At 38.4% G+C, this 23,785-nt stretch overlaps 1 protein-coding gene across 1 annotated transcript in view; it reads left to right on the top strand.

Annotated features, from left to right (window-relative positions):
- The window catches only part of LOC127569473 (short transient receptor potential channel 7-like), a 78,747-nt gene extending 54,977 nt beyond the window's left edge, over nt 1-23,770 (top strand). Inside the window, exons 4-12 of the mRNA XM_052014165.1 lie at nt 2,227-2,391; nt 3,984-4,200; nt 9,650-9,883; nt 12,958-13,222; nt 15,316-15,511; nt 18,489-18,704; nt 18,998-19,024; nt 20,497-20,572; nt 23,631-23,770. Of these exons, the coding sequence (XP_051870125.1) occupies nt 2,227-2,391; nt 3,984-4,200; nt 9,650-9,883; nt 12,958-13,222; nt 15,316-15,511; nt 18,489-18,704; nt 18,998-19,024; nt 20,497-20,572; nt 23,631-23,770 (1,536 nt within the window). The remainder of the gene's footprint in view (nt 1-2,226; nt 2,392-3,983; nt 4,201-9,649; nt 9,884-12,957; nt 13,223-15,315; nt 15,512-18,488; nt 18,705-18,997; nt 19,025-20,496; nt 20,573-23,630) is intronic.
- Nucleotides 23,771-23,785: the final 15 nt, after the last annotated feature.

Genomic DNA, 23,785 nt, shown 5'->3' with positions numbered 1-23,785 from the left:
CAGAACTAATGGGACCTTCTGTGCATTTCTTTCTGAACATTACACCACAAAGAATGTGATTTATTGGTGTTGGGATTGGTATATAACTGACACATGTACCGAGATACAGTGAAAAGCTTTTGTTTTGCGTGCCATCCAGGCAGATCATGCCATATGTAATTACATAGAAGTAGTAAAAAGTAAACAGAATGTAGAATATAGTGTGACAGTTGCAGAGAAAATGGAGTGCAGGTAGACAAATAAAGTGCAAGGGCCGCAACAAGGTAGATTGGGAGATCAAGAGTTCACCTTTTAGCTTGTGACAAGTCTGTTCAGGAGTCTGATAGCAGCGGGACAGAAGCTGTCCTTGAGTCCGGTGGTTCGTGCTCTCAGGCTCTTGTCACAGACACTGATAGGGAATATCAAATGATGAGATGGACTTAGAAAGAAAAAGAAAATTTTGAAAGAAGCTAAGAGATTACATTTTTGACCTGTCATCTTAAGATGAAGTAGTTCCCATTTTGAGAGTTGCTATATTCCAAATACAAATATTCTGCAAGGAAATGTCAGACTCAATGAAGATGATTGTATTCTTATGATTCAATATTTTTCACCCAAAATACATCATTAAATTTAATATTTCCAAAATAATGGAAGGCTCACCCAACAAAGAAGTGATAGCTTTTCAGTGAAATTGGGAAGGCTTTGAGATATAACTTTGAGATAGAACATTAAAAAAAGGATCAGGAGTAGACCATTCGGCCCCTCAGGCCTACCCTTTTATTCAGTATGATCATGGCTGATGTTTCCCAGGCCTTATCTCCTCTTCTATGTCAGTTTCTCCTTAGACCTCAATTTCCTGATCTTCTACGAATTTACCTATTTCCTCTTTAAGTGCCCCCAGTGATGTGGCCTCCTCAACTCTCTGGAGTATCTCTCTATATTTCACTCATCTGCAATCTTTAGGACCAAATAATGAGCAAGTGGAATGTTTTCAGTTCACAAGTATCACCTTGTGTGCAATGTGGGCAATGCCTTCAGTGTTATCAAGATATAAATTTACAGAGGATTAATGAAGAAATTTCAAAATTGTGATTTTAAAGATTTTTTTGTTTATTAATTACCATGAATAAACCTAACATGGGAAAATATTGCTTTTTTAAGATTGCAATATTGTGTGCTTGAATTAACTTCTCCTTTTGATTAAGATTATCCAGAATTGTGTTTAAGTAAATTCGTTCTTCGTAAATTTATAAACCATCCAGAATCTTAATTAGTTCTTATTGCTTAACTGTTGATTGGATGGGTGGATCTTAACTTCCTGATGTACAGGGAGTAGGATGGGTCTAGAATTCACCAATGGGCAGGGGATCCATTTAATTTGGCAGCAATATGTTAAAGCAGCTTTAATTCAACCATTCTTTATACATATTGATTCCAGTTTACCCAACCAATGAGGCAGAGCAGACATGATGATAATATTCTTGGGTGTTTAAAAATACATTATATTCATTTTGTTGGACCTCTGTTGTCATTTACATTACAAAGGAAAAGGCAAAAAAAACAGTGTATGCCAAAGCAATCATCAGACTCACTGATGTGATGATAGATCAACAAAGGTACACAGGCGGACCATATACCCTGCTAGCAGGGTCAAGAAACCCAAAGTTGACACCAGAGCTGAAGGTGGCAACAGAAATAAGCATGAAATTGTAAAACATATAAATATTAACGTGGAAATTACCTTGAACAAATGGTAACCAATAAACATTTAGTGTGGTCGTAGCAAGTACTTCTCACTGTTACTTTAATGTGGTCATCAATACATTTATTATTTATGCTAATGGTTAATTATCATGCAACAATATTTTACATCGCAGTTTGTAAAGATAATGAAACATACAAAATCTTACTCTTTCATTTGAATTTTTTTCCCCTTTATTACTATATTGTGTTTCAAACTGTTTAAAAAAAAATCCATGAATTTCCTCAGAGTAACTTCACTGATAGTAGTCTGGCAATTCTAATTGCATATAAAAATGGAGTCTGTGCCTCACTTCTGGCTAATTTGCATAAGTGGGGTGTGGGGGAGCACCTTATTGACATTTTCCTAAGGAAGTATTTAAAATGCATTTAGTGACTTTATTCAAGCTATTTGAAATGTTGGTTTTATCCAAAAAAAATGCATCACATGCATTGGAAACCGCTACATGCAGCTAACTATAATATTCCTTTTGTTTCCACAAGTTTGTTGCTCATCCTAACTGCCAGCAACAATTGCTTACAATTTGGTATGAAAATCTCTCAGGCTTACGTCAACAGTCAATTGCTGTGAAGTGCCTGGCTGTCTTCGGTGTCACCATAGGGCTTCCATTTCTTGCAATTGGATACTGGTTTGCTCCATGCAGCAAGGTACAGATTTTTTCAATCAGATGTTTACTTGAATAACTGTTTATTATTGTATATTCAATATCTGTTTAGATTTATAAGTGGAGCTTAATTAATTTTTAAGTTGTGGCTTATCAATTGCATACTAAGTTCATATAGATCTAATGTGAAGCATTTATATGCTGTTAGAATTGTCACCTGTGATTCAGTGGACCAGTGCTAAAACAATGATTGGGTCACATTGGTGCAAACCTGGTAAACACAAGTTGTGTTGAGGAGACTATCAAATTTATACAGCAATTTGTATAGCGTCTTTTTACCTGAAATCCATCTCATTACTATATCTCAAAAATAGTGGTAATCTAAGCAGCCACAATTTAGGCTCTTTGTGTTGGTATCTTAGTAGTTTTTCATTGATAGTGTTCCTCCTACTGATTCAGAATCAAAAAATGCTGGAAATACTCAGTGGGAATGAAAACAGAGCTAACATTTCAGGTCAGAGACCGTTCCATTAAAACTGAAAAGGAGACAGAAGAAGTTTGTAAAGCTGCAGGGTGGGTGGGGAAGATGGGATGTCTCTGATGGGGTGAAACTAGGGTAACCATGGGAATAAGTTGTAAACAGGTTATCTGGTAAATGAGTGAATGGGAGCAACTGGAGAGTGAGAATGTAGACAAAGGTGCATACACAAAAAAACGTGGGAGAATATGCCTGGTAGGTCAGGCTGAGCATGCCCTCCACTCCCAGAGAGAAAAGAAAAAAAAGAGCTAATATCACAGAAGGATGACTGATACAAAGAAATCAAGTTAGCTGTAGAATTCAGTATTGAGTCCAAAAGGCTGCAGTGTGCCCAGATGAGATGAGGTGCTGTTCCTCAAGCTTGCCTTGGGCCTCACTGTAAGAGTACAGGAGGTCAGAATGGGAGTGGGATGGGGATTTAAAGTGGGAGGCAACAGGAAGCTCAGGGTCGCGCCTTCACACTGGACATGGGCGTTCTACAAACTTCTCCATGTCCATGTCCATGTAGACAACATCCACTGCCTACCCTCATCAATCATCTTTGTCACCTCCACATAAAATGCAATCAAGTTTGTAAGACATGACCTGCCCACACAAAGCCATCATAACTGTCCCTAATAAGCCCATGCTTTTCCAAATGTAAGTCCTATCCCTAAGTATCCTCTCCAATAGCTTCCCTGATGTATGGCTCATCCACCCACCTATATCACCCAAAAAAGTTTTTATCGCCCATTAGAACTATCTTGTTCCCACTATCTTAGTATACTCTGACTCTCCTAACAAGCCTTACATGCTCTAGGGAGTACTTGAAACCAATTCAGTATTTGATATCAGTGTTGCTTTCCTGTGTTTTTACAATATTATAACTTTCTCTAAATGTTTCCTCAATGGTAAAGAAACACAATCCCAGTCAAAAACATACTGAAAATCATCTTGCTCTTTCTTTTACGTGTGTGTGATCCTTATGTGTAGGCTAGAACTAGTGTAATTTAAATAACACTGATGACTGATATCACAGCCCCATCTACAAGTAATATAAAGAATTCAATCTCTTGTTGCTTATCATCATATATTTTTTGCTGCTTCTTTGTTTTCAGCTGGGACAAATTTTAAGAAGTCCTTTTATGAAGTTTGTAGCACATGCAGTTTCATTCACCATCTTTCTAGGACTTCTGGTGTTAAATGCATCGGACAGATTTGAAGGGGTAAAGAATTTGCCCAATGAAACTGACACAGACAACCCAAGACAGATCTTCAGAGTGAAAACTACAACATTTACCTGGACTGAATTATTAATAATGAAGTGGATTCTAGGTAAAGTATATTCATTTTAAATGAAAAATACAAAATGTGATGTTTGAAATATTTCTATTTATTTTTACAATTAATTTTGCCTTTGTTTATACATAAGAGCATAGGAAATAGAAATGGAAGTAGGCTATTTGGGCCCTTCTGCCTATTGCCCCATTCAAAAAGATCATATTCCTCATTTCTACTTTCCTGCACTCTCCTTGACATCCTGAATATCCAAAATTCTATCAATTTCTGCCTTGAATATACTCAAAGACTGAGCTTCCAGAGGGTAGAGAATTCCTCTACGTGAAGAAATTTCTCTTCATCTTAGTTCTGAAGAGCCAACCCCTTAATTTGATACTGTGACCCCAGGTTTTAGACAACCCGGTCAGGGAAAATAGCCTTGTAAGAATTGTGTCTATTTCACTGATCATATCTCACTGATCATTCTTCTAAACTATGGAGAGTATGAGCTGCATCTGCTTAATCTCTCCTCAATGTACATTCCTAGGGATCAATCTAGCAAATCTTTATTGCACTTCCTCTATTGCATGCATATCCTTTCTTAGGTTGTGAGACCAAATGTGTAGATAATATTCCAGATATGGTCTCAGTAGAGCCCTTTAAAATTGGAACATGATATTTCTGCTCTTGTGCTCAAATTCTTTCAATAAAAGCCATCATACTGTTAGCCTTTTTAATTGGTTGATGTATCTGCATATTAATTTTAAGTGATTCATGTGCAAGTGCACTTAGGTCCTCTGAATACCAACACGTTATAATCTCCCATTTTTTAAAGGTTGTTACTATATGTAATTGTTAACCATACATTGTTACTATATATAATGAACAACATACCTACATTAGCATTGTAATAAACTGTAGCAGACATAGAACACTTACAATAACATAAAGTATTAAATAACAGTGTAACATGCTAAATTGTGAACAAAGTTTTGCTGATATCAAATGATCTTGCCTGCCTTCAGGTTGTATGCCACATTGCCTAACTTTCATAGCCACCCACTCGAGGAGGGCAGTGCATAAATGGCAGCAAAATTAAGGTCAAACTGAATGTATTTAGATAAGTTATATAAACTGACAAATTATTTTTTTGGTCTTCGTAGAAAACTGCTCGGGTTTTATATTAATGGTTTTGGTATTATTTAGATTCCTTTACTGAATTACAGTTTCCACTGCAAAAACAATGGTTTATTACAGATATTCAAGTTAATAGTTTATTGCTTTGTTACAATCTTCCATTATTCTAGTGACAAGTAGCATCTAAACCTGGAAACTGATCTTTTAATACCTGTCTCCTTTGGTATTTATATTTTTTGATGTTACTGTTGGGGTTATAAACTCCATCAACAAAAAGATGTTTCTTCAACTGCAAGGTCACCAGATCGCACCAACCACACTTCAGATCCAATGCAGTCGTATATTAACTTTGTTTTCATGCATTTACTGGTAGGACTGGAAAGTTCATATTGATTATCCATTCTTCATGATGATAACAAGTATGGTATTCTTTTGTACAACATAATATGTATTCAGAATAAGAAAGCAGCCTATTATGTTAATTTAAATGGTCAGATAATCTTGGTTAGCTAGGATCCAAATTAATAATTTGCCAAACAAGAAGTTGATATCCCTGCTGGTGCACAAGTTCATAAGAATATCCTGTTGAGTTACTGTCAGTCATCTGCAAGTGTCTGCCAAGCTATGTCCAAAGAATCACGTCACATTCTTCCTTTCTTTCATTTCTGTCACTCTTCATTTGTTCTCTGCCTTCTCATGACAAAGAAGTTCTTAATGAACATCAATGAATTTCCCAGTGGGATTTCACCCTTTTTAAGATACTGGAAGCAAAAAGGACCTTAAAGGGATACTTACCAATCAGGCGGTACAAGCTTCACAGGACACGTTTATTTATAGAAACCTATGCTTTCAGATTTGTGATTTTGGTAAATGGTTACTACATACAGAGGCTGCAGCTGTCGACTAAGTCCTCTCAACAGGTTTGGTTGCACGGGCATTTGTTAACATCTGACCAACAATATGCTGTGTTCTTTTTACAAAAAGAAGTCACAAGTAGTAATGCTTTGTTTGATCCTGCATGAAAGAGGGCATGTCAGAATGAGTGGCCTCCCCCAACAAGACACTGCTGCTCACATTTGCAGACATGGTCACACCTATCTTTATGAAACTGTCAGGAACTTTCTTACAGGGTCCATTTCAGCACCGAGCCAAGTGGAGAAATATGGGCTGAAAGTGTCTTCTCATGTGCATAAAATACAAAGTCAATGGAACCAAATTTCAGGAGCAGAGTATAATGATCATACGCTTTCTATCATGTGATTAGCTAATACAAGTTATTTCTACTGCATGGCATTTACTGGAATGTCTGGCACTAATGTACAAATAAGGTTGGCACAGACAGTGACAATGATCTAAAAAAACTTGGTTGTAGTGCTGCTGTCTTACAGGTGGGAGAAGAGAAAAGGATAGGGTACCCTGCAAGAGGTCATCTCCTCTAAAGGTCAGTAAGCATTTCTGCTTTAATACTGAAGATCGATTTTGCAGGCAACTTATCTTCACAATGGAGGCTGCCACCAAGTTGCAGCCACAATTCAAGCTTCAAATCATCATTACCTCTGGGTATCAGAGCCATCTTGGCCATTAACCTTTAACCTTTATGCCAGTGGGACACTCCATGCTACAGCTGGTTACATCAGGAAAATCACCAGGTTCCAATCAACGTTGCGAAAGGGAAATGACCAAACCATCTTCACATATCTACTTTCCTGTTGATTGGGTGAAGCAGCATGAGAAAGCATTGAGCCTCACTCACATTGCTCCACTGCAAGCCATCATAGATGCATCCCTATTACCTTTCATATTCCCCATCACCAGCTGAGGGAGAATAACACTGTGAATCCCCACAGCATCTGATGACCCTGTGATCTCTGTCTCGGAGGCTGACGTCAGAACATCCTTCAAGAGGGTGAACCCTCACAAGGCATCAGGCCCCAACAGTGTACCTGGCAGGGTACTGAAAATCTGTGCCGACCAACTGGCTGGAGTGTTCAAGCACATCTTCAACCTCTCACTGCTGCAGTCTGAGGTTCCCAACTGCCCAAGAAGAACGGGGTGAGTGTCTCAACAACTATCGCCTGGTAGCACTCACATCTACTGCGATGAAGTTCTTTGAGAGTTGGTCATGGCTATAATTAACTCCTGCCTGAGCAAGGACCTGGACCCACTGCAATTTGCCTATTGCCACAACAGGTCTACAGCAGATGCAATCTCACTGGCTCTCCACGCGACTTTGGAGCACCGAGACAACAGCAAAACGTACGTCAGGCTGCTGTTTATCAATTACAGCTCAGCGTTCAACACCATCATCCCCTCAGTGCTAATGAACAAACTTCAAAACCTGGGCCTCCATACCTCTCTCTCCAACTGGATCCTCGATGTCCTTATTGGGAGACCACAGTCAGTGTGTATCAGTAATAACATCTCCTCCTCGCTGACAATCAACACAAGCGCACCTGAAGGATGCATGCTTAGCCCACTGCTCTACTCTCTCTACACTCACGACTGTGTGGCTAGACACAGCTCAAACGTCATCTATAAATTCATCGATGACACCACTATTATTGGCAGAATCTCAGATGGTGATGGTACAGGAGGGAGATAGATTGGTCGGTTGAGTGGTGTTGCGTTGTCACTCAATGTCAGCAAGACTAAGGAATTGATTGTGGACTTCAGGATGGGGAAGTCTGGAGAACACACACCATTCTTCATTGAGGGTCAGCGGTGGAAAGGTTGAGCAGCTTCAAGTTCCTGGGTGTCAACATCTCAGAGGATCTACCTTGGGCCCAACACATTGATGCAATCACGAAGAAGGCACGCCAGCAGCTCTACTTCAGTAGGAGTTTGAGGAGATTTGGTATGTCACAGGTGTACAGTGGAGAGCATTCTGACTGGTTGCTCACCGCCTGGTATGGAGGCTCTAGTGCACAGGACCGAAAGAGGCTACAGAGGGTTTTAGACTCAGCCAGCTCCATCATGGACACAACCCTCTCCGCCATCGAGGACATCTTCAAGAGGCGGTAATCAACCTGCTTCAATTGGGCATAGCTCAGTAAAAATCCAGTTGGGTTCAATTGATGTGATCAGATATTGGTTTATGTAATTGTGAGGCATTTGCTTGTGTGATTGTTAAAATGGTGGCCAGTCCAATCAGAAAATGAAAAGGTAGTTCATCTGACTTCCTATATTGAGAAGCCCACCTGTAATCTACTCATTGCCATTATTATCACTCGATCCACCCCAAATTCCCATGCCTTCCTGTTCTATTCCCAGATATGGTGTGATTAGTCTTCTCAAAAGCTAGCTCCGGCAGCATCAGTTCAATCCTGACTTTGGGCACTGTCTCTGTGGAACCACATTTGTGGGGGAATCATAGACCAAACGGACTGTTCCTGTGCTCTACTGTTCTATGGGACTGGTGGGAATGCTCAAACAATTGGCATAAACTCAATGGGCTGAATGGCCACCTTCTCTGTCATAAGAAAATGTGAGAAATCTGAGAAATATTCTTCAAGCTGGTGAAACTCATGAAAGATGGGTTGATGCAATTTAAAGAAAGGCTGATACTATGTGAGATTCACATTATTGAGTTCTGTAATGTAACCATTTTCAGTTAAAATGTAACAATACAGGTATATTGTTGTAAATTACAGAATACATATATTTCCCATGAGATATGCATGCTATGTGATATGAAGTGTTAATTGATGAATTAGTTCATTATAAACAAATATGGTACCATTTCTGTCGCATTCAAAGGCAGAAATTCCATCAAATATGAATAATAGCACTAGCAGATACAGGATAGAAATTGGACAGTCTGTGCCCAGCCGGGTGGCCTGAGGGCAGCCTGAAATGAAGTCTCAAGCCTCAGACCTCATTACATGAACTGACAGCACTAGTGCAGTCCATAGGCAGCTCACACATTGAAGGTGACCAAGGTCAGGTCTGAAGCAACACAAAGCTAAGTTCCAGATGGAGGCTCAGAGCAAGCAACAATGGGGGTGAGTGCATTAAAGCAGCTGCTAAAGAATTCATCTGCTTTCCAGAGCCGAACCTGAAACAGTTGTTAACTTCCTTCTTTGTGTGCAGTAGACCATCAGTTGTGTTAACCAGTCACCAGGAAAACTTCAGAAACAGTCTGGCTCAGTTCCAGTCTAGTATGAGGCAAAGAATAACTGTGAACACTTTATATGTGCAAAATGGGTACAATCTAATCCATTGATGGAACAAACTGCACAAGTTTATTTAAACATGTACCAAGTAACTGTGATTCTATTTTCTGATATAAGTATTTGAGGTTAGTTTAGATTGAGTTTATTTAAAGATTTTTTTTTCAGACTTCTAATGAGGACAAATTTCTTGTACTCAGGTATGATATGGACAGAATGCAAAGAAATTTGGGCAGAAGGACCCAAAGAGTATGTCATGCATCTGTGGAACATTCTAGATTTTGGGATGTTGTCTATCTTTGTTGCCTCATTCACGGCAAGATTTATGGCATTTCTAAAAGCTTCTGAAGCACAACGCTATGTGGATATGCGCATAAATGTCAGTGATCTCTCCAAGGCGTCACTGCCTCCAGAAATTGCATACTTTACTTATGGTAAGTTCAACTTCTGGCTGATTTTATTTGCTTAACTATACTGGCGGGGAGTGTAATAAAATGCTCCACTGCAAACATTTTGATTGCTCAAGAAATTGAAAATTGTGAAAAGTAATATTTTTATGTTTTGGGGTGAATTATTTAATAGTAAACAGCTTGCTATCATAATTGTATCCAACGTTCCCATACAATAATGTTTAGAGAGTGCCACCTTGTGGTATAATCCATCTTTGGCATGCAACATTAAAACTAAAGTGCAATGAGGTAAACATAAAAGAAAGCAAAGCACTATTCATTCCTTATGCCATAAACTAACCTTCCACCTTAATCACCATCCTTAGTTTATCAAATCAGTCATTCATTTGTTTTACTTTATTGTATACAAACTGCCTGCTGTACTTAGCAACTATCACTTAATAGCAGATTGAATATAAGAGGCTTTGTCCTTGAATTGCATTGAAATAGACGTGGACAAAAAGCAAAAAGATATGGGGTGTCTTAGCCTGATATTTCTCCAACCAATGCAAGGCAGCAATCAGTTATGAAAATATAATAATGAACCATATAGCTAAAGCTGTTTACAAAATCCAGGGAGTTATGATACAGCAAAATGGTCAGACCAGGCCTTAAGTACCACATCCAGTTCTGAATGTCAAGAAGCAGGAATGACGCTGGAGAAAAGTAGGAAAATGTCAGGGTCTGAGTTGTGGGAAAGATCCAAGGGATTATGAAGTCCAAATTAGTCCACTGTTGTATGCAGAAGCCACATGATACAGTAATGTATACATGTTGGCTCTTCATGTTAGAAAGTTGGCATCAGCAGATGAATTTATAGTGTGGTTTAGAATAGTAACTGGAGTGGAAATTGTAAATCTGCAATTATTACTTTTAATCAAGGGATGGAAGAACAAACTAGTAAAGGGGAAGTTCCACTTGCAACGATGATCCAGTGGTTGAAATGGAATTCCCAATAAATGGGAGAGGTAAACATTTTGAATACATTTTAGGAAACAATTGGAAGCACTGAAGAACAATTGGAAACTATGAGCTGCTTCTAAATAGATGAACTAAGCTGAGCTGAATGTTTGAATGTTCTTTCTCATCTGCAATTATCTTGCATCTTGCTACACTTTAAAAGCAAGTTAATTTGATTTTTGGGCAGGCAGTGGGGACAGGACCAGGCTCAATAGTGATACCTCTTGGGGGAGAAAGCCTGGTGGCACGTCACGTGTACTAATGTCTTTATATTGTTCAATATGAGATGCATCATAGCAGAATCTGACTTAATTCTAATCCATTGCCAGAGGAAATTAATTCTTGGATAGTTACTGTCTGAGTGTAGTTTTAGATCAATACATAAACTGTTAGATGTACCTTATTTGCCCAAATAATGACCGTGAGATTTTGACCAGAACTCATGGGAAAGAGTTGTGCCCTGTTTTACTGCACTGCTTTCACTGTGTTAAGTGACACCACAGAGACACAAAAGTTACTGCAAACTTTGAAAGAAGACCACACAGCTCCCCAGGGGACAGGTCAGTCTGGCTCACTTCCTTCTCTTGCTTTGTCAACCAACAGGTTCTTGTTGTCTCCAGTAGTTGCAGAACAGGCTGCTTTGTCTCATTTCCCCTCAAGGCGATCAGGCTATTATGGCTTCAAAAATGACACCTGGCAAAATATTATCAATGATTTTTTTTCAAATCTATTTGAATTCTGATTTATAACAACACACATTCATACTGCAGCGTGACAGTGCTTGCAGTACATATCTGGGAATGGTAGCATTGTAGTTCTGTTACTGTACTCACAGTCAAGAAGCCCGAATTAAATGTTCAGACACGTGAATTTAAATCTTACTTTGGAAGCTGGAGAATTAATCAATAAAATCAATTAATTTAAAAAAAAGCAATAATGAAGACCATATTGTGGTTAAAAGCCCTTTTGTTCATTGATGATCCTTTAGCAAAGGAAAGCCTGTTTATATTTAGTTTGACTGCATGTGGTTCCAGGCCCACAGCACTAACCCTAAATCAGTGAAATTTCACATTCCAGTTCATCAGAGATATACGAATACGAGAACATAAGAACTAGGAGCAGGAATAGGCTATTTGTCCCTTGTGTCTGCTCCAACATTCAAAATGGTCACGGCTGATCTTCTGCCTCAACACGAATTTCCTGTACTAAACCTATGTCCCTTAGTATCTAAAAAAAAGATGTGATCTCTGTCCTGACTTACGCTCAGTGCCTGTGCATCCACCTCCATAGACCTCTTGGATAGAGAATTCCCTCGAGATGAATAAGTTTCTTCTGAACCCTGCCTTGAATAGCTTACCCCTTTTAGACTGTCATCCTTGATTCTAGTCACATCAGTGAGGGAAACATCAACTCCGATCTACCTGTCAAGCCCCTTAAGAATTTTGTACATTTCAATGAGGTCACCTCTCATTCTTCTTATCCCTGGAGACAGAGTCCGGTTAACTTCTCATACGACAAACTCTCCACCCCAGGAATCAATTGGAAGAACCTTTGCTGCATTCCCTGTTGTAAGTATATCCTTCTTTAGGTAAGGAAGGCCAAACCAATGCACAATATTCCAGATGTGTTTTCACAAGGGCTTTTTGTAAATGGAGCATGATATCTCTACTCTTGTATTCAAAAACTCATAGAATAAAAGGTCAACATACCATTTCCCTTCCAAAAATATCTATTGAATCTCAGTGTTAACTTCCAGGGTCCCTCTGAACATCAATGCCTTTCAGTATCTCACCATTTAAACAATATTCTGCTTTTTCCTTTTATGTACCAAAATGGATGGCATCATTTCAAAAGAAAATCTCCTTCAAGCCTTGAGTATAAAGATACTACTACAGATTCAAAATAAATTTACTAAAGTGCAAAATAAGTAAAAAGGTACACTGCGATGCTGTCAGAGTTTTAATTTTTCCCACATTAAATCTGAAAATGAAAAACTATATACAAAGGAGCACTGCTTTACTAACTTGCATATTTATTTCTGTAACAGCACTGGGAAGTACTTCTCATCAAAAACATGTTTTCTTCTTCATTTTTCCCAGCTAGGAATAAATGGCTTCCATCTGATCCACAGATCATATCAGAAGGACTTTATGCAATTGCCGTTGTATTAAGTTTCTCCCGAATTGCTTACATTCTACCAGCAAATGAAAGCTTTGGCCCTCTGCAGATCTCCCTGGGAAGAACTGTGAAAGACATTTTCAAGTTCATGGTTATATTCATTATGGTGTTTGTTGCTTTCATGATTGGAATGTTTAATCTTTATTCATACTATTTGGGAGCAAAGTATAATCCAGCCTTTACAACGTGAGTAATTGCATATTTCCAGTTCATAATACAGAAATTAATATCCAATTTTGACAAATAGGAACAGGTTTGATGCAGTACCATAAATATTTATGGCTGAATTCAATCCATTTAGTTTTCACTAAATATGTGGCAATTATTTCTAAAATGCCAATGAAATTCCAGTTTACCTCATGTTTTAAAACATGGCCATTATTGTTTTTGTGTGAGCTTGTGTGAACAGCACTTATCAACAACCAGTTTCTCAATGCAGATAGTTCCCTATTCTGTAACTTCAGGAAGATTATGCCCCTATTCTCTGAGATTAATTGCTGTATTCATAAAATGCCAGCACCCCTTGAAGACAAAATGTTCATAAAGTCTTTGAGCAGATTAGTCATTATTTCCTGTTAGAGAAAAAAATGACAAGAGTATCTATGAGGAATAGGAAACTGGAGCAAGAAAATGCCACTCAGTCCATCAAGAAATTCCTCAGACTGAATAGCTCACTGTGAAAGGATTCCATTCCTTCATGAACAAAGCGAACCCACGGACAAAACAATGCAAAATTGTATATCATTCATTTTCTATGACTTGCCTCCTTTACTATTTCCCATAATTACAGCAGCTGAGGGGACCATCATGATCTACACAAGATTCAATTTTCTCTACCCAGAGCTATCTTTGTCACCTCAGTGCCATTCATAACTAGATTTTTATTCAGCATTTCTTTATTTGCTGACCATCAATTCCACATATCTATTACTCTGGAAAATTTAAGTCTTACAATTTAATAATCAGGTTTCCCAGTCTTGTAATGAGAAATTATTCTTAACTACATTTTCAAAATTTTAATCATTTTTCTCAATCTTGTCCCTTATTCATTGAAAACAAATTCAATTGTTTGAATATTTCTTCATAACTTAGTGTCCACAAACCTGAAAGCTTAATTTGATTCTTCTTGGAAATAATTCCAATTGATTACTGGACTTTCAAAGACATGATGCTGAAATAGGCAAATAGTATTCAAATGTATACTTACCTATGGTCTGTACAAAGTTATAATATTAATTAGTATTTGTCATAAAAGATTATTGACTCACCAATAAGAAATCACATTATTGAAGATACTCATTTGAACAAAAATAGAAATGAATATATTTTCCACTGTTCCAGGGCTCCAGAATGGTTAAGTCCTCCCTATCCAATTATTTTAATAATTTTTTGTTACATCAAATTAAATTAGATCACTTAATGCATGTCATCATCTCTGAAACTTGCTAAAATTTGATTACAATTTTGTAGTTCTTCAGTAATGACATTAACTTTCCTGCTGTGTGTATGCTGATCCCTCAACCAAAGTGTAACCAGTTTGGGAAAGTGCAGTGATATGCTTTACCTAACTCTTGATTTGTTGAAAATTAGCAAGCCTCTTCCCGCACCAAAACAAAATAAAGATTGATCGATTTAATGCAGACAATTGAGGGTATGGAAGTATCACCGTGAAGAATGCTGCCATTCAGGAGTTAGAAACAAGATCATATCTACAATAAATATATTTCAATTTCTCCATCTGTCTTCTTTGAAACTCTATATAGAAGATATGGGGTCCACTGGGGAATCCAGATCCTCTCATACCCCTGACTTTCGACTGCATTTTGATTAACAAGTTGCACCCTACTTTACATGGACATCAGTTCAAGGTGTTAATTAGGGCATTAAGTCCCATGGTTTTTGATAGTTAATGGTAAAATCCCTGAACAGACCCATCCCAGAACTTCCAGTGGATTAGCACCTTTGCAGGACCTTAGTCCCACTTAAATGTCATTGATTGAATTTCTAATATTAGACCAACATTACTGAAGAGCTCACTTTCAATAAGGTACGAGTCTTCACTAACTCTCATTGGTTAAAACAATAAATATTTACAGTAGCTCAACTCCAATCATTAACCCAACTGAATAAGTGAATAAGTACTAATTTTGATTTCTTGTCCAGTTATGGATTATATTTGTGCTTTAAATCATGCTTCTAAAGCTATTTTTTGTGTTTTTGGAATGATTGAAATTATTAATATTTTATCATCTGTTCAGTGTTCTTTTCTATTGTTTTAGTGTTGAAGAGAGTTTCAAAACCTTATTCTGGTCAATATTTGGCTTGTCAGAAGTGATATCTGTTGTCCTCAAGTATGATCACAAGTTTATTGAGAACATAGGGTACATTCTATATGGAGTGTACAATGTTACGATGGTGGTGGTGCTGCTCAATATGCTAATAGCTATGATCAATAGCTCTTATCAAGAAATTGAGGTATGTTTTATGTTTCTCTTTAGAAAATAAACTCCAAGTACAATGATTTAAAATACTTAACTTGAACAGGTGACAGGATGTATATGTTCAAAATTAGTACCAAGTATACAACACACCATATGGTTAGTGTCCATTCAGTATAAAATTTAACTGGAAACATTTAATTACAAAAGCATTGTGCCAGTTCCTCAACCACGTGCAAAGTTAAAAACAATGGGAATACAGTGCAGATCTATTAAAGAAGGTCAGTAGTAGCCATTGCATTACAGTTAGCAGAAAATTGAGACTCAGTCCAAAAGAGAGTGACCAGACTCAACTAGATTACGAAGGATTTCTCCTCCTGATCCCAACCTCATCTCAGTTGGTTAAACAAATGTGTCATTGATCCAGATTTGAACTTCCTATCTTTGGTTGGCAGTCTTTATCAATGCAGCTAATCACACCCAAAGCTGGCAGTGGATGTTCTATTACTGACCTTGGTCCTAATGCCTAAAAGGTGAAAAATGAAGCTTTTACACCCTTGCCTCTTTTTTTATTTGGAACCAGGACATCCATGCTTCAGTACACAAAGTTTGTGCTATTGCACAGCAAGAATTCCAAATGTCAGGAGAAAAGGATGAAAATTGGAAAGGAAAATGTGACAACCAGAAAAAAGTCATTAAGCCCCAACAACTCTATGCCTTTTTGTTAAGTTACCTGATCTTTCACCTGATCCCTGTGACCCATGTCCTTTGATCACTTTTCTGTTTATGAATACATCAAAGTGTTTGTTTCTTTATCTAAAATATACTTAAGGCTCCTAACCTCCTGATTCCTACTCTCCATGTCCTGATAATATGGCCCTTCAACGGAATCAACTTAATTGAATTGATTTATTCTTCATATAAAGCAGAATTCAAGTCAATTTACTGTATGCCAATTCAAGTTACTATATGTCACACTTAAAAATTAATTATATGTATATATTACAACCGTTAAACCAAATTATTTGAACCTATTCAGTGGAATATAATCCAGAACAGCAGCTGAAGTTTCACAAGTTTGATAGACCAGATGGTAATGACAATCTTCCTGTCTGCAGACAACCAAGACTTTTTAGTACACTGGTACACCTCCCAGCACTACCTTGAAAAGCACTGATTCATTATAGTGCACTTAGTCCTAGTGTCTGAGTATTCTGCTGGTTTGCACCCCTGCCCTCCCCACTGCTGCTCACTACTGTGCTGGGAACCTGGTGTGAATCCCTGGCTTCCACTAGTGCTCCACTAGCAATGAATCACCCGGTGTGGAGAGACTGCCTGCTGGCTGTGATGTTAACTGCTGTCGTCTCCTCTTTTGGTTTGGCTGTACAGGTCTCCCCAGCCCAGAGATTTTTCCCTTGTAACAAGCCAGTGACCACTATTGAACATGTTTCTATAGAGAAATCTCTTTTTTTCTCTACCAGGTTGTGGAGAGCTTGTGCAGTCAAACAAAGAGAGGGCCACTACTTGTTGTGTGGAGATTCTACTATTGATCTATTTCAATAAGCTAATAATTGCTGGGATGTATACAAATCCTCATATGACAGGGCCCATGGCCCCATCCAGGTGATGTTCTTGAAGAGGGACATGAGCAATAACTGCAAAAAGCAAAACCTTTATTAGTTTTGCATTTGTATTATTACTTTCACATCTCAAAATGCTTTACAGCTAAGAAAGTACACTTGAAGTGTAGGTATTTTAATAATGCACGAAATGTGGCAGTCAGTTGTGCACTGCTGGCCTCCACAAATGGCACTGCTATAATGACCAAATAATCTGTTTCAGATCCATCGACTAAATAATGTTTTAGATCTGTGTTAGAAGTTTTGACTGAGATATATATATTGGTCAGGAAATGGTTCCAAAGGATTTTTTTTTTACAACAGTCTGAAAGAGGAGCTAGGGCATTGCTTTAATTTACCATTCCACCAAAGCATTAGCTTAGATTTAGTCACCAGAATGGGGCTTAAAGAAAGGACTGAATCAGTCACAAATGCCACCCACTGAGCCATATTCAGTTGATTATCTTGAAAATCTTATTTGAAGAATTAGAGAATCAGCCAGATCATATAACAAAAATACGATAAAATCAATATTTTAGATAAGTGAAGTGGAAAATAGTTTAGAATAAAGGATCAATTCAAATCTTTGATAAAGTAACTGTATCCAAGCAGAGGATCCTCTAATCTTATATAGTAACAACACTTCTTCTATAAAACATTCTCTTTTAACTTTGATTTCTAAAACTAATATTATGTTAAGGAAGAATTTCACATTTGTAATCCTAAATCATATTCAGAAAATTAAAACAAAAGTAAACTTGGAAGCATTTGTGACTGATTCGGTCCTTTCTTTAAGCCCCATTCTGGTGACTAAATCTAAGCTAATGCTTTGGTGGAATGTGAAGTTAAAGCAATGCCCTAGCTCCTCTTTCAGACTGTTGTTAAAAAAAAATCCTTTGGAACCATTTCCTGACCAATATATATCTCAGTCAAAACTTCTAACACAGATCTAAAACATTATTTAGTCAATGGATCTGAAACAGATTATTTGGTCATTATAGCAGTGCCATTTGTGGAGGCCAGCAGTGCACAACTGACTGCCACATTTCGTGCATTATTAAAATACCTACACTTCAAGCATGTTCTGTCATTAAGTGCATGAAGTGGAAGAAGCAGGGTGAATCTACAGAGCTGCTTATGACATTATGCAGTGTTTTTTGTTGTAACCAGGTACATTGGAAAGGCACCTGGATGTGTAGTTGAAGAACTTTAACCTACCAGGCTACAGACTAAGGATTGGGAAGTGGGCGAAATCTAGATAGCTCCATTTGGCCAACAAGAAAAAAATGGTCTCATTCTGTGCCGTAAAGTTTGTGTTGTGATATTTTGTAGCTATGTTGATACATCTGCATTGAACTGAAGTAAAATTATCAACCTCTATTTTTATTCACACAGGAGGATGCAGATGTTGAGTGGAAATTTGCTCGAGCTAAGCTCTGGCTATCTTATTTTGATGAAGGGAGAACCCTGCCAGCTCCATTTAACCTCGTGCCAAGCCCAAAGTCAGTTTACTACTTTATATTAAAAATTAAAATCTGCCTTATTCATTTGTGCAAATCCAAGGTGCAAAAATCTGAAGCTGACCTTGAAATGGGTATGCTGAATTCCAAGGTAAAGTACAAAATTATTAACTTCCTGAACTGGGCCCTAATCAATTTAAAATTATTTTAATTTTAAATCTATTTCCAGTTTTCTGTTCTAATTAAATTAATATAATCCTTTATTGTTCCTTATCATGCCACTAAGGAAATCTCACAATTTTTCACATCCAGCTAATTGTTTTTTTAAATAATCCAACTTAGTTTTGTAATCAAGGTGTCATTATTACCAAGATAAATCTACATTCAATTGTATTTCAGCCAGGTCAGCATTATCAGTCCAATCCTGGATGTGGTCTGAAAAAGCCTATTAGCAATCCAACAAGATATCAGGTTAGTTAACTGTGTAAGTTGTACTGTAGACTTCTCCAGTTGTGTCACATTACTTGTATTTTCCTCAAGAGGGAGATATTAGGTTAGATTTCATACAAGTCAATGTACAAGATATAAGATGGCAAGAATAGAAAGAATGAATCATGTTAACTTAATTAAACAGATCTAATGCAGTCATTGAAAACCAAAAATGAACAATGAAATACAATAATCTTGCTTGAATATTTCCATAACCATTTTGTTCTGATATTTTTAAAGAAAGGGATGCTTACATTTATTCAACACCATATTACATTCCCCATTGTCTCAAAGTGCTTCATAAACATGTAATTACTTTTGAGGGATGGTACTCCAAATCCCATTGGCAAAATAAGATTCTATAAGTTGTATTCATGTGAATGACTGGTTAATTTCTTTAGTATAATCTTGTAGAATGCTGGGTAAGGGAAAGGGAGTACAAACTTCTTATCATAGGAGCAAAAGAACAAACTGCTGAAGGAACTCAGCAGGTCAAGCTGCATCTGTGTGTGTGTGGGGGGGGGGGGGGGGGGGGGGGGGGAAAGAGGAGGAATTATTGACATTTCAGATCAAGACCCTGCCTGTGTATCTTCCACAGAATCAATGATAGTAAAATGAAACCTAATTATGTGACTGAATACACCCATGGACTACTTACCCTTAGGTCTGTTTCTCCCCCAAAATACAATGTGATCTCTTCATTAAGCTGCATATTACAGAGGAAAAAAAATAGATTTTGAAATTTGTTACTCATTGTGACAAGGAGTATCATAGCTGGGAAATGGAAGAGACTTTTTCCCATTTTTACTGCAATTAAAAAAGCATCCTCAAATCTGGTATAACAGATCAGTTACTCCGTAAGCTTTCACCTTCTTTGCCCAAATTCAAAGATGTTTCCTATTATAAAGGAAACTTCCCATTTCTTAAATTATTATTCTACTTTTTAAAGAATTATCAACCTTTAAAATGTGATGTCTTTTGTTTTACACGGATCTAAGACCAGGACATACTAGTTGAGATTATCCAACTGTGTTTGGCATGGAACGTTTCAGATAATATGAAAACATTTTCATCCTCTGCATCTGGCTAGTTTCAAACTTGGATCTCAAAAGCAAAAAATTATCCTGACTTGCTGTATCAGACCGGGTTCAAAATGTTGCTTTTAACTTTATTTTTTGCTGTTGAATGATAGGTTACTTTGCCGTTTGAGGATTTGAATAAATGATCTCATCTAAGTGTTATTGCATGCAAATAGTCCAGCTTTGAACTGCAGATAAAGAATGTCAATTAGCATTGCCAAGAGTTATAACTCAGTATTCATTAAGTGTAACATATCTTGATAAGAATATGTTAAAATAAGCTTTCATAGATCAGTAGATGCATACCATTCAATACTGGAAGTAGAATTGTAGTGTATAGTAAATTATAACTATATTTTCTTTAACATTTCGCAGAGGATTATGAAGCGGTTAATAAAGCGATACGTGCTGAAAGCACAGGTTGATAGAGAAAATGATGAAGTTAATGAAGGCAAGTAGTTTACAACTATGGTATAGTGGTTAACTTAAGTATTAGTATTCAGATGTCTTGGCTATTGAGCTGAAGACAGGTTAAAATACTTAGGAATGAAATTTAAAACAAAATTATCTCAGTAGTACAGGCTGTGTAACCACTGGATTGTTCACTATTGTTGCTCAGGGAATTGGTGAACAACTGTCCTTACACAATCTGGTCTACACAACTCCAGACCGAGACAGTAATGTGTAATTGACTGTGCACCCAGTTCACTCAGTTATGGATAATGAATCCTGGCCTTGCTATAGACGCTCAGATCCATAATTTTTTTTTAAATAAAAATGTTTTGGAGTAAGTGTAGAACTGAGTGTCTGCTTTTCACTTGCACAAAAATGTTTATAGGAAATTTATAATAGATGCATGAAGTATGCATTTCAGCATTTAGGCCCAGTTTATTCGAGGAGAGATGTGCAAATGCCAATCACTTGTAACATTTGAAAAAAGGTTGGCAATACATTCTAGCATCAAAGAATCTTTTAGAGCTTGAAATTCTTAAAAATAGTAAACTGATTTTTTTTTCCCATTGTCTTCTTCTGGGGGGTAGTTATTCGACAAACAGTGAGCCTGGCCAACTGTCACTGCAATCCTGACAGACAGGTGCACATACATGACCCCTCCCCCCCTTAAGTCCAGACTTATAGAAGGAAGCCATTCAGCCCATCAAGTCAGAGACAACTCTTTGTGGAGCAATGCAGTCAATCCCATTCACTCTGCAACCCTGCACATTATATTTCCTTGTCTGGGTCCAATATCCTTTTGAAAGTCCTGATTGTCCCCTTCCACTAACATTCTCCTCCACCCATCTGAACATGTCCTCACCCTTAACAACTTCACCTTCAATTCCTCTCATTTTCTACAGACCAAGGGTGTAGCCATGGCACTCGCATGTGCCCCAGCTATGCCTGCCTCTTTGTTGGCTACGTTGAACAGTGTCTGTTCCAAGCCTACTCTGGCCCCATTCCTCAACTCTTTTTCTGCTATATCAACAACTGCATTGGTGCCACCTCTTGTACCTGTGCAGAACTCGACTTTCATAAATTTCGCCACTAATTTTCACCCTGCTCTCAATTCAATTGGACTCTGACACCTCTCTCCCCTTCCTCGATCTTTCCATCTCCATCTTAGGTGACTCAGGACATCTACAAAGCCACTGACACTCACAGCTACCTTAATTACAGCTCCTCCCACCCTGTCTCTTGCAAGGATGCTCTCCTTTTTTCCTCAATTTCTCCACTGCATCTGCTCCTATGATGAAGCTTTCCACTCCAGGACATCGAGATGTCCAACTTCTTTTCTAACCAGGTCTTGTCCCTGACTGTGGCTGAGAGAGCTGGCACCCGTATCTCTGCCATTTCCTGCACCTCCACTCTCACCCCCACCCCTCCCAGACCCAACAGGGATAGGGTCCCCCTTGTCCTCACATTTCATTCCACCAGCATACGTATCCAACACATCATTCTCCACCACTTCTGCCATCTCCAACGGGACCCCGCCACCTAGCATATCTTACCCTCTCCACCTCTTTCTGCCTTTCATAGCAACCGCTCTCCGCGACTCCCTAATTAACTCCTCCCCCCCCACCCTGGGAACTTTCCACTGCCCCCGCCATAGGTGTAACACCTGCTCCTACACCACCTCCATCCAGGGACCCAGTCCTTTCAGGTGAGACAGATACATTTGCACCTCCCTAAATATCATCTACTGCTCCAAGTGTGGCCTCCTCTACATTGGCGAGACCAAATGCAGACTAGGTGACCATTTTGCAGAACACCTGCGCTCCATCCGTAACCACGATCTGCATCTCCCCATTGCCAGTTACTTCAACTCCCCCTCCCACACTATCACAGATATGACAGTCCTCGGCCTCCTCCACTGCCAGGAGAATTCCAAGTGCAAACTGGATGAACAGCAGTTCATTTTCCATTTTGGAACCTTGCAGCCTAGCGGCATGAACATGAATTCTCCCACTTTAAGTAACACCCCCCCCCCCCCCCCCCCCACACCACCATGCCTCTTTTTTTTCCCCAACCTTTATCCCCCTTTCTCTCCTTACCTTTGACCCATCCCCCAGTGGATCTGCTCTCCCCTCCTCCTCCACACCTATTTTCTCTGACTTGCATCTACCTATCACCACCTTGTGCCCACCCCACCTCCCTCTTTTGTCCACCTATCAGTGCTCTGCTTTTCCTTCCTATATATTGGGCTTCCCCTTTTCCTATCTTCATTCCTGAAGAAGGGTCCTAACCCCATACATTGACCATCTGCTTTTCTCCATGGATGCTGCCTGGCCTGCTGAGTTCCTCCAGAATCAATAGTTATCCTAAACCTTTATAAGGCTCTGCTTAGGTCACAACTTGAGTCTGATGTTCAGTTCTGGTCTCCGCACTTCAGGAAGGATTGGAAGGTACTTCAGTGGTGCTGAGGAAATTTACCAGAATGATTCTAGCGAGATAAGATTTTAGCTACCAGGTTGAAATGCAGGGGTTATTGGAGCAAGTTTGAATGTTTTAATAAATGTGTACAAGGTAGGATAGAAAAACAAAAAGATGTTCCAATTAACTGATGGTACAAGCACTAGGAGATACAGGTTTAAGGTTTTGGTCATGATGTAAAGAAAGGAGGATGTGAAGGAGAACAGTTTTTACCACAGCAAGAGATAATGATCTAGAACTGACTTCACATAGGAATGGTGGATACAGAGATGACCAATGACTTGGGCAGAACTTTGTTAAGTCCTTACAGGAAAAACAGGGCTACAGGGATGCAGCAAGACATTGGGACCAAATGGGTTGCTCATCAATGGGACAAATGGCCTATTTCTGTGTCATAATGACTCGATGACAGCACCAATCTTATTTGAGATAAACACCAAGTGCTATCCCTTCACTACTGACAAAAAAAATCCAGGCTAATGTATTTCACTTTTCCAAGAAGTCATAATTTGTGTTTCATATACATTTTAATATATCTATATTTTCAGAAACAGCATCCTAATGTTCTGTTTGCATTTCAGGGGAACTTAAGGAGATCAAACAGGACATTTCTAGTCTTCGCTACGAACTCCTGGAGGAAAAGTCACAAGCAACAGGGGAGTTAGCACATCTCATTCAGCAACTCAGTGACAAATTTGGCAAAAACTTGAAAAATAATTGAAATTAAAGTAAAATC

The sequence above is a fragment of the Pristis pectinata genome, chromosome 4, assembly GCF_009764475.1.
Source record: "Pristis pectinata isolate sPriPec2 chromosome 4, sPriPec2.1.pri, whole genome shotgun sequence".
Taxonomy (NCBI): domain Eukaryota; kingdom Metazoa; phylum Chordata; class Chondrichthyes; order Rhinopristiformes; family Pristidae; genus Pristis; species Pristis pectinata.
The sequence above is the reverse complement of the archived record's forward strand: the minus strand, read 5'-3'. Positions and strand labels throughout refer to the sequence as shown.